The sequence below is a fragment of the Pseudonaja textilis genome, chromosome 2 (assembly GCF_049901715.1).
Source record: "Pseudonaja textilis isolate UNSWEBS1 chromosome 2, rPseTex1.2, whole genome shotgun sequence".
Taxonomy (NCBI): Eukaryota; Metazoa; Chordata; class Lepidosauria; order Squamata; family Elapidae; genus Pseudonaja; species Pseudonaja textilis.
In genome coordinates, this window is record NC_141991.1 from 236,137,802 (window position 1) to 236,154,196 (window position 16,395).

At 43.0% G+C, this 16,395-nt stretch overlaps 1 protein-coding gene across 2 annotated transcripts in view; it reads left to right on the forward strand.

Moving 5' to 3' along the window:
* Positions 1 to 16,395, forward strand: part of LOC113446438 (complement component C6-like) — a 53,038-nt gene that overhangs the window by 26,503 nt on the left and 10,140 nt on the right. For both annotated transcript variants that reach the window (XM_026716091.2, XM_087927351.1), the window contains exons 11-13: positions 6,385 to 6,610; positions 11,536 to 11,707; positions 13,753 to 13,864. In XM_026716091.2, the coding sequence (XP_026571876.2) occupies positions 6,385 to 6,610; positions 11,536 to 11,707; positions 13,753 to 13,864 (510 nt within the window). The remainder of the gene's footprint in view (positions 1 to 6,384; positions 6,611 to 11,535; positions 11,708 to 13,752; positions 13,865 to 16,395) is intronic.

A 16,395-nucleotide genomic window follows, 5' to 3' on the forward strand; every position in this document is an offset into this window, starting at 1 on the left:
AATACAGTCCTCAGACGCCTGCCCATCAGGAGCTCAGCTGGGGACTTATTGGTGACTGAACAAGGAGTTGAGTGCTGGCTCATCAGGAACTGCGAGAGTTTGTGGTGCCAGTCATCCTTACTGAATCTAGCCAGGGCTTCTTTGGTGGTCCTGACAGCCCTTTCCGCCAATCCGTTACTGGCAGGATGAAATGGGGCTGTGAAAATGTGGCGGATACCTAGGTTGGCAGCGAACGGCTGAACTCGGTCGATGCGACTGTGGGCCATTGTCGGAGACAATGGAGTCGGGTAGCCTGTGCGTTACGAACAGGCGTGTTAACACGTTGGTGATTGCTAGTGTGGTGGTCGTGGATAGCTGTGCTACGTCAATCCATTTGGAATAGGCGTCCACGACCACTAGGAACATCTTCCCATGCAAAGGGCCGGCCAGGTCGATGTGAATTCTGGACCAAGGAGCGCTGGCGCTTTCCCATCTAGTAGGGGTGGCAATGGGGGGAGCAGGACGGGATTCCTGGCAAATGCTGCAGGAACTTACCCAATTGACAACGTCCTCGTCGAAACCCGGCCACCACACGTAGCTGCGTGCTAATGCCTTCATTCTCACGATGCCAGGGTGTCCCTCGTGCAACGCTTCCAGAACTCGGGTACGCAGTGAGGCCGGGATGACCACTCGAGTGCCCCATAGTAGACAGCCCTGCAAACTGGACAACTCCTGCATGCGGGTCTTGAAAGGTGTGAATTTGTTATCAACATTGCCACCCGGCCACCCCTCCTCACCCAGTCGAGCACCTGGGCGAGCGTTTGGTCTGCCTTGGTTTTAGCAGCAATGTCCAGGGCAGTGATGGGTAGGTCCAACTGGGTGATCTCGAAAATGGCGTGGACAGGAGCAGGGTCTTCAGCTGGAGCCGGCAAGGGGCAGCGACTGAGAGCGCCAGCGTGGGACAGTGTTTTACCGGGCGGTGTATAAGTCTGTAGGAGTAGGCTGCTAGGAAGAGGGTCCACCTTGTCATCCTAGGGGAGAGGACTTGAGGGGTCTGTTTGTCCCGGCAGTAGGCCCAGGAGGGGCTTGTGGTCCGTGACCAGCTCGAAAAATGGCCAAAGAGAAATTCGTGAAATTTTTCACGGCTGCAACAGCTGCTAGGGCTTCCTTATCGATCTGGTTGTAATTGCGCTCCGTTGCAGAGAGCTTCCTTGAGAAAAAGGCGATGGGAGCCTCGGTGCCATTGGGAAGCCTGTGACTTAGTACCGCCCCAATTCCAAAAGGGGATGCGTCTGCTGCCAGCACTAAAGGGAGGTTAGGGTCGAATTGAATAAGTACCGCCTGACGTGAGTAGTGATTTGACGGCGTGAAAAGCATGGTCTTCTTTGTGCCCCCAGTGCCACGGTGACTTTTTATCCAGTAATCTGTGTAGGGGTTCAGCTACTGATGCTTTATGGGGCAAAAAGGATGCGTAAAAGTTCAATAGCCCCAAGAACGCCTGTAGTTCAGTTTTGGAGGTTGGAGTGGGTGCCTCGTGGATTGCCTTAACCTTGGACTCCAGGGGGTGAATGCCAGAGGCGTCAATTTTATAACCCAGAAAGTCCACCTGTCTAGTGGCAATGGCACATTTTTCTTTTTTCAACTTGAGGCCATGCTGTCTGAACCTCTCTAACACTGCTCGAACTCTCTGGAAGAGTTGGGGTCTGTCCCTGGCCGAGACTAAGATGTCGTCAAGTAGGGTACTACACCAGGAGGCCCTGCAAAATCCGGCTCCATGAGGATTGAAAAATACCTGGGGCAACACTTACGCCAAATTGAGACGCTTGCATGGAAGGCACCCCTGTGAGTGACAATTGTCTGGAGTTCCGCTGTTTGGTTATCAACAGGGAACTGCTGATATGCTTGAGACATGTCCAATTTAGCAAAAATGCTGCCTGGTTCAATGTGTGTAATAAATGCTGAATGACAGGCACAGGATAAGTGCTAACTTGTAGAAATTTATTGATTGTCGCCTTGTAGTCCGAGCAAATTCTCAGGCTACCATCTTTTTTGAGGGTGTGACAATGGGCGTCTCCCATTTGGCGAAATCTGTTGGCTCAATGACCCCTTGTTTTAACAGTTTATCCAATTCCGCATCTAGTTTTGGCGAATGGCGAATGGGACCCCTACGCGGTTTTAGCCTGATTGGGACTGCCTGGGGGTTGACTGAGAATGAGATGGGGTACCGTTATAACACCCCAGCTCATCGCTGAATACATCTGAGTAATCAGCGAATAAGGAGTCAGTGTCTGAGGTTGAGACAGCATGGACTCCTGTTAGCTCTAGGCCGAGATGGGGAAACCAATCGAGCCCCAATAAGGTGGGGAGATTGCCGTTAACTACCACTAGAGGTAGGTGACCTTAAAAGCTTTAAAACTGACAAGGAACTTGCCTCTGCCGATTACAGGAATGGTCCTCCCCTGGTAGTCCTTCAGGCTGAACTGGCACTTCTGGAGCCGGCTGGTTGATAGGCTGGGCTGGAGCCTCTTGAGGGTGTTCCACGAGATAATTGAGAGCGCTGACCCTGTGTCAACCTCCATGCGGCACGGTTTACCTTCTAAGTAAACGGAGAGAGAGATTTTACTAACAGTGTGGCAAGTGCGTTTGGCATGGTGGTGAGTGTGACAGTTCAATACTTGCCTCTGCGGTCCCGAGTGTGAGAAGGGGGGTGCCTTTGTGCTGAGCTTTGAGGGGCTTGGCAGACTCTCGCGATGTGTCCCCTTTTATGACAGTTATTGCAGGTGGCTCCTTTAAACTTGCAGGTGGCCCTCTGATGAGATCCCCACAGGCTAGGCACAGGGTGATGTGCTTGGGTGGACCGATGTTTTCTTGTTTGGCTCCTACCTGCGGCCGTCTGTCGTTGGAGAGGTGGTGGACGTCGTTATCATCACTGACGGTTTCCTCTACTACCACCTCTTCGGAGTGGACTGGAAGTGATGTCAGCTTGGCACTTGGGCCATGGATTTCGTGGCTGAGTGCGCTGCCAGCTCAGCTGCCAAGGCCTCCTCGACTGCTTGTGCGAGGTTGAGGTCTCTTTTTGCGAGAAGGCGCTTTGTAGGTGGAGGTCCTTGACCCGCAGACTAATTGATTGAGGAGCATGTCCTCCAGGTAGGTTCCAAACCCACAATGCAGTGCTGCTGTTCTGAGGGCGGCCATATACTGATTGATGGTCTCCTTTTCCGATTGCTTCCTCATACGGAAGGTGAATCTCCTGGCAATCTGTGAGGGCCTGGGAGAATAGTGGTTAGTGAGAATTTCAAGTAACTCAGACCACGGAACGTTTTCAACTCACGAGGGGCCACGAGGGCCGTGGCAGTATCGTAAAACGGTGGCTCCACAGTAGATCAGGAAATACGATTTTTCCGATGCTCTCCCGCATCCGCCAGGCCGATTGCATCGATATAATGATTAAAGCGGTTCTTATATGATTCCCACTTCTCCTCATCCGGTTTGAACGCTGGGAAGACTGGACTGGAATTCATGGTGCTGGGACGGTAGAACTACCTGTGGAAAAAATCTCTCTGGGGCAGCAGACAATGTTTTAGTGCCTGTGGCAGGCAAGTGATTTCAGCTCTGGAGAGGCTTTTCGCAGTCCTCTCTTTCTCTCTGGGTTAACCACGTTTGGCTGTTAGCCGTTGGCGGCGTTTGGGTTCGCGCCTGTGTGGGTGTCAGTGACTTGACTACAGCGCTGTGCTGTACCTTTAGGTTTGAAATTCAAATGGCAGCCGTTTGAATTTCGCGCCTAATACTGAGTGCTGCGGCTCGCAGCGCTTCACTTTCCCTGTAGCTGGGCTAACAAGCGGCTACAGACGCTTCTAACTATCGATTCTGACCGCTCTCTCTGGCTGCGGATCAGTGTTCGCTACTAATCGCTTGCTGGCGCTTTTCTGTCAGCGGATCAGCGTTTGCTCTTTTTGTTTGCTCTTTTTGTTTGCTGACCGCTCTCTCTGGCATGCGGATCAGCGTTGCTCTATCGCCGCCGATCGCCTCTCTGGCTGCGGATGGCGGCTAGTGACTCAGCGGTTGCATGGTGCTTCTGGTAGCCATCCCATCCTCGTCGCCAGTGTTAGGTTTGGGAAAAGAGAGGCTGAACCAGAGCATGAGTGCAACAATACTTTATTATACAATAAAGGGCTGATCGTGCTTGCCACGCCTGGGAACTGGCTTGCAGCAATCAGCAACTGGTTGGACCCGCAGCCTGCTTTTATAGCTGGCTGCTGGGGAGAACCAACCAATGAGGAGGGGAAGAATGCCCACGCAAGGTGCATGGACCTGAGTGAGAACTCCTAGAGTTCTCAGGACATAACAGTCCACCCATCATACTCAGCTGTGGCATATGTCAATTATAGTCAAATATGGTTGTTTCCTTTTACCAAATGGTCAACAAAATATTTGGCCTTGGCAAAAGGAATGCCAGTTATCTGTCTTCACCATCAATTGGCTTATGTTTCAAAGTCCAGGCTAGAAGAAGACTGGGCAATTCTAGGAGTTGAAGTCCATACACATCTTCAAGTTGCCATGGTTGAGAAATACTGGTCTAGAAAGCATTAGACTCTGAGACTCATTTTGATATTAAGTATAAAAGAAGTTAAACAATCTCTTATGGCTAGAATTGCAAACCCAGAGTAAGAAAAGGGCAACAACAGCATAGGATTGATTAAAATGAAAGGGAAGAAATGCAGAAATTAGACTAAAGAATCTCTGAGATTTGCTAACATTGAACTTTGTAATAAAGCACATAGAAAATACAGTTTTGTTTTGTTACGGCTCCCTGACCAAATACCATAATAATATTAATTGGCTGGATGAAGGAAACATTCAAGCAGTTAAGACCATAGGGGAGTCTTCTTCAACCTGATGCTTTTAAAAAGTTTCCGAACACAGTTTCTATTATCAATAATTATTTGTTCTGCTATCCAAGGTAGTCCTCGAGTTACAACTATAACATCTACCTGACCCATTAGAGTGAAGAGGCAGGGAATGTTGCGGGTCCCAATCCTGAGGGAGATACACCTGGTGGGACCCAGAAGAAGGGCCTTCTCCATGGTGGCTCCCTCTCTCTAGAATATCATTCCTCCAGAGATTAGAATGGCCCCCACTCTAGCACTTTTCCGAAAGGCACTGAAGACCTGATTTTGCCAGTGGGCCTGGGGAACACAGAGTGGGACAGAGCCCATCAAATGGCTAGTGTGATCTGCTGTTGTCGGGGTGGGGGATGGGAGTTGCTTTTGTTTTGTTTTGTTCTGTTTTCCCAAATTTTGTTCTATTGTACTTTACAAATTTATTGCCATGGGCGAATAGGCGGCAATATAAATTAAATGAATAAATAACTGAGATTGGCATTTTTAGTTGTAAGTCATGATGATTGTAAAATTGATAACCATGTGATCATCCCGATTTTATGACCCCTTCTTTGTGGGCAGTCAATACTGTGGTTATTAAGCAAACACCATGGTTGTTAAGTGAATAGTACAGTTGTTAAGGAAAGCCATTGTTTGCTATGGGCTGTTTTTTCCTGGAAATCCAAAGTAAATAATGGTTTTTGACAAAACTGATTTTAAATTGTGGTCATGTGACTACAGAGCATTGCAAATGGCAGGCTAGTTGCTAAGGGCTCAAAATATAGTCACATGACCATTGGTGGGGGGTGATATCAGAACATCAAAACCAGGCTAGAAGTCTGTTTTGAAGACTCGGTTATAATCAGATGATTCCAAGGTGAAGAATGCCCAGAATTTAAGCTTGCTAACTTCTATGACATTATATAATCTCAATGAAACAGAAAGCTGGACATTCAAAATTTGGGTAGGAAATGTTAGTATTAGATATTGAACTAGAAAGTTATTTCTGACATTTTTAAAATTTGAATATCTAATAAGTGGATCTTTAAAACTAGGTTGTAAGTTCCTTCAGAGGAATCTATTGTAACATTGAACAATTGCTAAGCAATCTATAAAATATCTGAAGTGCACCAGCTTCAAAAATTGTTGGTGAGAAAAAACAATGGTGGACCATTATTTTGAACCACAAGCCAAATCAACAGCACTGACTTTTCACAATCATTAGAACTAAGTTCTTGTAAAAATAAGGAAGAAGTGTAGTGATTTCTATAGCAGAAATCTGCAGAAATGACTCTTGGGTGATGACATCATGGCCTCATTTAGGTATTTCCACGATGAGGTCTGACCCAAGTATATGTTGCAGAATTGGAGTATGATACCATCGGGCAAGAGTCCCGTCCCTTCCCTTCTTGCAAATCCCTTTAAATTGTTCAGATTTTGCCTGTTAACAGATGCTTGCAGTGTAAAATTGTGTTAGAGTGGAATATTCATGGCTCTGTTGATGTCCACCTCTTCTGTTTATTAGCTGACTTCCATTCTGGAGCTGGTGAAGAACATTCCCTGTGCAGCAACTAAGCGTAGCAATCTCAGAAGAGCTCTTTCTGAGTATGCAGTGCAGTTTGACCCATGCCAATGTGCTCCATGCCCCAACAATGCCAAGGTAGTGCTGTCTGGAACAGAGTGCTTGTGTGTGTGCCGGGCTGGGACTTATGGTGATAATTGTGAAATACGGGCACCAGATTATCATTCAGGTACGTGAATTAATAGAGTAAGAATGCAAGTATTTCATTACATAGAGCTTTCCTAATCGTCTAGATTTCAGCATGAAATGTGTCTCCAGGCTGTTTCAACTTTTTTGCAAATCTGTTCTCCCTCTCCCTTTCCTTATAATTCTTCCTGCTCATATATTAGCCCCAGGTAAAGTTAGCAAGGATGAAACCGAGTGGAGATAATTAGGAATAAATAGACTGGAACTATTTTCTTTCAAGCATGCTAAAGAGAACAAGCCCTCCTTTTCTTCAACAGGGAATGAACAGTTTGACAAAGCATTAGCTGTTTCAGTGTATGCATTTCCATTCTTTGCATTAAGTAATTAAATCCTCCTTTCTTCAACTATTTATCATATTTCCTTTCCTTTCCTTCCTTTCCCTTCCCTCCCTCCCTTCTTTCCTCTTTTAAATGTGTGTTAGCAGAAATGCCTTAAAATGGAATCTCCTCATCTACAGAAACTATAGTAATAGCAATATATCAAGATGGGTAAAAACCAATCCCTTGACCATAATTTAATATGACTGAGAAGGGGTTCATCTCATGTTGAAACTTGGGCTGCACCTTATATGGAGTAGAAAGCATATTATTGAGCAATATCTAATTGCAGCAATTAGTTGGATGGTGCCATATGGAGATTTCTTACTCCATGGGTAGGCAATACCATTGGACATATAGGCTGAAATTGACAGAAGTTGTATCTGACAACATCTGGAAGGCATCAGTTGCTTACACCTCTGAAATATTCACCTATTTCTGGTTGGAAATGAACAGGCCAGGGAAAATCAGAATCAGTGGGTAAATAAAGCTTGAGAGCAACCATCATTTATAAGAAAGGAGTTAAAGATGAGGAGGAGGAATAGCTGGCAATGAGAATGAAAGAAATAAAAAACAAGTATTACAGATTTCCCCTTGATCTGGGGATGGTGTAATAATCTACTTTTCCATTTTGATCATAAAAAGGCCAGAAAAGCATCAAAGAAAAATTATATAAATTCCTGAAGCCAAAAGAACAATTTTGGGACAGAAGGATCTCCTTCTGCATCTGCCTCTTCTCACCAATGTATTGTATTAGTATCTTCGGGGAAAGTTTCAAAAGAAAAGTTGGAGGTTGCAGCAGTGCCACTGAAACCTTACCCCATTGTACATGTACAGTGTCAACAATAGCACTAGGAGTAGCACTTAGACATATATACCGCTTCACAGTGCTTTACAGCCCTCTCTAAATTGTTTGCAGAGTTAGCATCTTGACCAACAATCTGGGTCCTCATTTTACTGACCTCAGAAAGATGGAAGGCTGAGTCAACCTTGAGCCTGGTGAGATTTGAACTGCCAAATTGCAGGCAGCCGGCAGTCAGCAGAAATAGCCTGTAGTACTGCACTCTGACCATTGTGCCACTGTGGCTCATTTTCTAACAAGTTAGAAAAAGAACAGGATTCCAATGGTGCAACTGTGAACACTATCAAGCCTTTTTGTGATTCCCTCCCCACGGATGTGGGCAGCTGTGTATCATGAAAAGAAGATAGAAAAACCTAGAGGATGGGTTCCCAACCAGTGTCCAGGGACGACTGGTGCTCCACAAGCATTTTGGAGGGAATCAAAATGAAAATAAATATAAAGAATAAATTAATAATGTTAAATAAGTTTTTTTAAGAAGGCCCAATCCTCAGGGGATAAACATATTTTGTATTATTTTAGCTTTACCACTCATTTGGATGATCTCAGAGAATTTAGGTTTTTAAAAATAATATTTTTATTTAATTTGGAAATCTTGGTAGTATGATGTCTAAGTATAGGTGTCTTCTTGCTACTTCCCAAGTTGTCATATTAAGCTACTGATCATGAATCTTTGAGCTTGGTGTGTCAAAAATTCAGAAAATGTCTCACTTGACTCTGTTGGCATGTCATTCCCCTTACCTCCAAAATAAAAGAGAAACAATTCTTTATATATTTGTTTATTTTAAAAAATACAGTCCAATCATGTGTTTAATCCCCATAAAAAGATGTATTGATAAAATTTTCATGATGGGGTAGGATGTTTATTCTTTTCTTAATTAACAAAAGGATTACAAAAGCCATACAGTAAAAATATTCTATTTTCACTATATAATCTTTCCTTCATAATCTATTATTTCTCTGGTTTCCCATATCAGCTAAATATTCAAAAAAGATCTCATGAGAAAACCTTTTAAATAAAGGGTCTTGTTTTCCAAATCAGGAAGTATGGGGGGAAATGTTGTAAGAACATTGCTAAAAGAATCAAAATGGCAGCTTAGGCTTTGGTCTCATAATTAAAATAAGTCCCAGCATGTTTTATGTGCACACCTAATATAAGCCCTACCCCCAAAATAAGCTCTACTTATCGGCTATTAGCCCATTCCATCTGGTTGCTTATGGTACCATGGCCATGAGGTTAGGTGGGGGGTGGGGTGGAGCTGCCCCATGCACCCTGCACCGGCTTACCTCAGGGCCCTCACCTCCATGCCTCGACCCCTGCCTCATGGCAGCAGCACCAACAGCCATGTGCAGCAGGAGCTCATGTGGTCTGCCTGTTCATGGCCACAACAGAGCAGGAGGCTAAACAGTGTGCTGGTGCTGCAGCCATGAGGTGAGGCGGGTGTCAGGGCGTGGATGGTCTGGCTGCGGGGACCCTGAGGTAATCCGGTCCAGGACGCATGGGGTGCTCCACCTTCCTGCCTCACTTTGTGGCACCAGCATGTCGTTCAACTTCCTGCTCCATTCTATCCATGAGCAAACAGAAGAAGTGGGCCTCCCGTACATGGGAAATAAAAGACATCCCACCGAAAATAAGTCCTAGTGCTTAATTTGGGGCCCAAAGAAAATAAGACCCGGTCTTATTTTCAGGAAAACATGGAGGAAAGATGGCATCCTCCTTTACCTCAAACAAAATAGGACACAGAGAAGAATTCCAAGCCTGTGTAAAAATGAGATAGAAAAAGAGAAACCTCTTTTGTGGGGAAGAAAACTTTCAGGAATCTAGAGAGCAGATTTTAGCAACATATTTATATTTTGCCTTATCTGAGGTAGCCCAGTTGGTCGCTTCAGTGCAGTGATGATATGATTTGCTTTATCAAAGTGCTTTGCGTCTTTCTCAGGGGTGTCTTCTGCTCCTTGTAGGGGAGATGCTTTACTTTCTTCTTTAGAAGCTGGGAGCAACATTGCTCTTAAATCCCCTTCAAAGTGCTTTGCCTGAAACATCACAGCCTTGCTCATTTTAGCCCCTGGGCAAATGCAAGACAAGGGCTGTGGCTAATGTCTCGAGACAAGCAGGAATATTGGAAAACAGAGCACAGATAAAAAGGCATTCAACGTACTGGGAAATGCAAAGGAAGTTAAGCCAATGTGACTGAACAAAGCAGCAGGTAGAAGTGGGCTATGGGTGAATGATCTAAGAATGAAGATTTGTGACTTTCTGATTCCATCCATCCACATGACAGGATTTATGTTTGTCTTGGACCAACAGAGTTTTCAGATTGGCACACCTTCCCACAGTCTAACAAACTCCTTTTTGCCAAGGAGTAGATTGTACCAATTGAGTTTTCAAGGGGGCTGATCTGCCCACTGGCTAATCCGTGTTAGCCAAGATAGGGCTGAGAAGATTTGCAGAGAAACAGGCCCATCTGAGCTAGAGTTCCATGTTAGCTAGCAAATACATTGATCTGATAAGTCATTTTCTAAAGCTGTATTTTTAATAATGTAATTTTTATTAAAGCTTTTAAAAAGGTAAAAGCTAATACAAAATAATGTAAATTATTGTTTTTGCATTATAAAGTGAAAAAGAAAAAAAAGAAAGCAAAGAGACAACCAAAAAGTGCAAGAAAAAAAGAAAAAACTCTAGAAAAATACAAAAAGAAGAAAAAAAAATACAAAGCAGGGGTTTCTGATTCTTCACAATAATTATAAGCACAATTATACTTCAATCAGTGACTTCAAAGTTACATCACTGAAAGTCAGAATGAACTATAGGACGAATAGGGCTGTTTCCAGGTTATTTTGTCAGGTTAATGGACTACATCCTCTAGGGCAGGGGTCTTCAAACTTGACAGCTTTAAGACTTGTGGACTTCATTAATCTTCTCATTGGTTTATAACTATTATTCAATTAATAATATATTCGGATTAATAGAGTATTGTGAGTTATTTAGTGATTAAGGTGTGATAGCAAATGAAAATGTGATAAGTATCAGTTAGTCAGTTAGTACTGACTATTAGGACTTATCAAATTCGATCACAATGTAAAGAAGAATGTGTTATTTACATACTATTGTTTTGGTATTTTTAAATTTGTATGTTTTTAATTCTTGTAAATAAAGTTTATTGGAAAAAAAAAAGACTTGTGGGTTTCAACTCCCAGAATTCCTCCTCCAGTCATGTTAGCTCAGGAATTCTGGGAATTGAAGTCCACAAGTCTTAAACTTGCCAAGTTTGAAGACCCTCGCTCTAGGACAGAAGTGTCAAACTGAATTTCTTCAAGGGTGGATCCGTACTGTAGTGCTCCATAGGCTGGGGAAGCGGACATGGGATGTATGCCTCCTGCAGCACTTTGCTGGCCAAAATGGGGCATGGCTCTCTTGTGCCCCAATTTGGCCAGCAGAATGCTGCAGGAAGCCATCCAGGCTGAAAACAGAGCACCCCCCCACACACACACAGTCCCCCACTTGCCCCATTTTGGCTACCTTCGCTATTTCCAGGCCGGTCCCACAGGCCAGATTTAAGCACTCCGCCGGCCAGATCTGGCCCATCACTCTTTAATTTGATACCCCTGCTCTAGGACTATGACTAATGGAAGATCTCCAAACCTAAACTTGCTTCGGGACCATCAGTTCCTTATGTATTGTGAGAAGCCTCTTAATCCAGATGTTTTTTGAATCCTTTTCATGTATTCCAGTTGCGGTGGATGGTAATTGGAATTGCTGGGGTTCATGGAGTCCCTGTGATGGTTCCCATAAGAGGCGGAGAAGCCGCACCTGTAACAACCCCTCCCTTCAGAATGGAGGGAAGCCATGTGAAGGAGAACCAGAGGAACAAGAAGCATGCTATTTTTCCATATTTGTGGACAGGTAACACTATAATAGCCACAGGGTTTTAGAAAAAGTCTGTAGCTCTTTCTTTGCACATGCAATATCTTGGATTTAATCCTTCGCAATTTCAGATAAATCTGAGAAAAGATCTGTACTTAGTCATTGCCAGCCAGTTCTTTTGCTTCACTGGGGAAAACAACTAAAGGAAGCTAAAAGGAAAAGCCATAGAAAGCTACATCTATGAATTTAATTCCCATTCTCATTACAAGCTCAAAGCAAAAAGCTTTGTAGCAAGTCCAGAAATCTTTGATGAGCTTCCAAGCCAGACTAGTCAGCCTGTTACCCTCCACTGATCACAAGAATCTACAATTTTTCATTATAGACATACTGGTTAGGACTTATGGGAGTGCAGTTCCTATGGAAAGTATGTATTGCTTCTTCCTACTTTAAGCACTTTTGAAGAAGATTCCTTGGCATATATCAATTGTATGGCACGACTGAGACTTTTGACCACTTTTTGTTCCTTTTATTGATTTATTTGTTCTTTCATCTCCATCTTCTGAGACAGAACAGCCAGGATAATGATGTAAAAAGACTACTTTCGGTTCACTGTGAAGATCCTGTGATATGCAGAATTTCTTGATAACCATCTTAGATCCCGAATTGTCTCCCAGCAGAATTCATTGCTACTTTGTCCAAAGTGTCATGCAGTTCAAAATGAACTCAAATTGTTCAGGAGATCCTGTGGCTGATTTTGAAAGACCCCACATAAGTACAGAGAGTACTAATTTAAGAGCAATTATTCACAGCAATCTACTATGGTTGCCTTTTTTTTTTCTGGTCAGGAGTTCTGGGACAAGTATGTGGGGGCTGTATTGTGGAAGCATAAAAGGCTGAGTGTGCTACTTTCTGAGCTTTTTGTCCTCTTCTTTCTCTAATTTCCCCACTCTTTTCCCATTGTCATTTCGCACTATACTTTGGACCGAATCAGCAGTTCATGCTGAAGTGATGCCGGCATGGTAGGTCCAAATATTTCCTCCACCCTCTGTTTTAGGTTGGCCTTTAATTCCACTTCTCACAACATCAAGATAAGCTATAGCTTTGGTTTTAATTGGCACAGAACTATTCAGCATTCCAGGAAGAATTAGGGGATTCTTCCTACATTGGAGAGCCAGCTACGTATGCCATCCTGAAAGCCAAATCTGGCTCTAGGTTCTGCCTCAATGCACCTTCCCAATAAGCAACTGAGTCAGAAGAGCATTTAAAAGCAGTTTATTAGGGTACCCTGATAAAGTGGGGTCTCTGTGTAAAAGGGAGAGAGAACTTGGAGCTCCCTGTTTCCCTCCTTTTTATAGTTAATATAAAAAGTTTAAGAAAATGCAAGAGGAAAGTTGATTGGACAGAATAAAAGTAACCTCCCCTTTGCATAGGAAATCAGTTACATACAGTCAAATGGGTTACATATTTGTAACCCGTGTTCATTAAAATGAGGTCTGATGTCAGAAGGGGTGTAATTGTAAGGGAAAGGGTTGTTTAGAGTTCACACACAAAAGATAAACCAAACCTCAGGTTATACTAATAAACTTTTCTTATCTGGAGCTAGTCTCCAGCTTCTTTATCAGTTTAGGAATGTTAAAACCTAATAAACCTGAACATCATTTTAAAAGAGAGAAAATAAATCAAATTAAAATACAAGGTAACAAATTAGTTAGTTAAACAAATTTGTTAGTTAATATTTGTTAGTTAACAAATAACAAAACCCATGCCATTTGCCCCTCCATACAGACAACTCAGTACTCCTTAAACACCCCTCTGCCTTAAAATGTGGCACAATTCTGTGTCCAACAGCAGTGCTGAAGCCAAACTGGGTGTAGAATGGAAGCCACCCTGTCTTTGGCTTCAGGCAACGCCTGGTATGGTTACCTATGGTAAACTGGTCTCAATACCTTAGTAGAAAACTAATAACTAAACATGGGTCTTCACATGTTCCTACCATAAACTATGGTTTCTCCCTATCCACCAGAATCTGAAAAGATGGCTGTTTAACGATGCCTCATTCCACTGGGGTTTTTCCCCCCTTTTAGGGGAGCTGTATGTGTAAATGATGACGAAGCAACAAGGGAGGGGGACATTGCAGTTGAAGGACCTGAATCCGGATGCCTTAAACCAGATCCACCAGAACATGGATTTATCAGGGTAGGTGTTTTAGAACTTCTCAGCCAGCAACATCTGTGAAAGGCAAATGTGTTAAAAGCAGCAAACTGTGATGCAAACTCATCCCTTTTGAGCATTCATGCAATGTCAATACATCTACAGAAAGGGTATCTTGTGCAACATGATTTTCCATCCACCATCTTGCTGATTTTAATATTCTCAGTTTTTGTTTTCTTATGTTTCTTGGACATAGATACAAAGGATTAAGCAAATGTTCTAGCAAGGGATTAAGTCTTAAACACATCCCCTAGATGAACTGGTGTGCAATCAAGAGACCTTTCTGGATTCATGAAAAGAATTATGTCAATGTCATGACAAAGTATTTTATTGTTATATCAAGGAGCACCTTTACACAAATACATCCTGCACTGTTCCTAGATTAGAAGGCCCTGTTCATAGTCATGTATGCATTAGTAGTTTCCCTATAGAACTATTGCAATACACTATATATAGGCTGCCTTTGAAGACCATTTGGAAGCTTCAACTGGTCCACAACGCAGTGGCACATGCAGTATTGGATGCACCACAGGACAGCTATGTAACAACCTTGCTACATGAGCTGTACTGACTCCCAGTGGGCTTCATGGTGCAATTCAAGATGCAATCTTTAAATGGCATAGGATCAGTGGTGGGGTTGCCTATTTACAGTGGATTCTGTCCATCCCACCTGAACTGACAGGGTGAACATTCTCCAAGTCTTCTAGTGTCAACTGGTAGGTCCTAGAAATCATATATTATGGAACATTTATATGGCTTGACTGTTGGCTTTCCAGAAGGCTATGAAGATCCAAGCATTAGGACCAGTATAGAGTATATTAATGGAACCCGGTTGTGTTCCATTTTGTTATTGTTATTGGCAACAAAATATTTATGACCTTGACATGATTTTTCTTCATTGATTTCATTGTGTATTAAGTTTGATATTATGTTTACCACCCAAGTTCCATTGGCTAGATAGAAATCCATATAAATTTGTTAAATGAATGAAATTAATTCCTAAATAGAATTAATTCCTAACTCATGTTTAAGCCGGTATATCTTTCAGAGCCAGGCATTTGATATAAAATGGCCTTGCTGGAGTCCCTAGTAGCTATGATGCTATAATTGGGTTTACTTCACTGCCATTTTTGCTGTTTTAAGGAAAAGTACAAAATAATATTAAGATTCATTGTAACTAAAGTAATTATTTATTAAGCAACTAAGGTCAGAGAGACCCTGTTTCAAATCCAGATTCAGCCACAAAGCTCAGTGGGCTAGCCTTAGTCCAGCTATTCATTCTTGCAGTCTTACTGAATTTGAGAGTTGTTGTGGAGATAAAACAATGCAAACAAAAAACAAAAAAAACAACCCCTACAGATTTTTATAATTCTGTGAGAACTTCTGCTAATAGGTAGAATAAAGTGTTGTGACTCCGGAGTTGGAATCTGTTCCGTTGGCAGATGTGAGCTCAAGCGAAGAGGATATGGCAGTGAATTATGAGCCGGCACTGCTGAGCGATTTGGATTGTAGTCAGGATGAGGAAATGGATTTAACTAGGAGAGACGAACCTGATTTAATAGAGATGTCAGGACCTTCAACCTCTTCTGATTCTTCTCCTCTGGCTGAGCAACAGCCGGGAATAGCTAACCATGAACACATGCGAGAGTTTTCCAGTGAGGAGGAGAATTTGGAAAGATCCTGGTTAGATGTGAGAAATAGACGGAGGATGAGGCATCAATCTCAATTAGGGAGGAGGCGTCGAGCCAATGACTAATTAAGGAGATTAACACGCCCCCATAGAGGATAAAAGGAAACAGCGTGGCTGGCGAGCTTTGCCAGAAGCAAAGTGATTTATGGGAGTGAACACACGAAGAGAACTCTTTGAGGCTTTGGGATTTATAGCCACGTCAGGTTTGCCGGACAGAGTTTGGATTTATTGCTGAGGACTGAAAATACTTCAGCAGTCCTCTTGTGAGAGTTTGCTTTTTGGTTTGTGATATTTCTGGAACTGCTTGTTTCGTTTTGCCCACTTGCATTTAAAGGGGAGACATAACATAAAGTTTGCCTAAATAGTTCTGAATGGATGAACTGCTCAAACAAAGTTTCATGAAACACTTGGATGTTTCTGTTAAGGTCTTGGGTTTTAAGAGCCGACCAGCAGTGAAGCTGATGTAATATAGGCTGATGCAATAAGAATGAATCAGCATAGCATGGGTATTTCCCTTTAAGACTGGGGCTTAAAGATCCCTTTAAGAGGTGTTTATATATTGCAGCCATTAGTGGCTGTGTTTTCTCTGCTGTCCAGTATTCATTGCAGAGTTCTCCTTGTTAGAGTTAAGAAGTTTGCTTGCTTGTAAAGGTATTTTGCTTACCACATTTATTTGTGTATATAACTATTGTACTGTAGATAAACCACTGTTAAATGTCTAAGCCTCTGTGTGCTGTGTTTTGCTCCTGGGTTCTCTCACTATAGCAGTCATGCTGCAAACACTCTGACAGTTTCTACCTGAATATCAGGTGTTGTTTTTCATTTC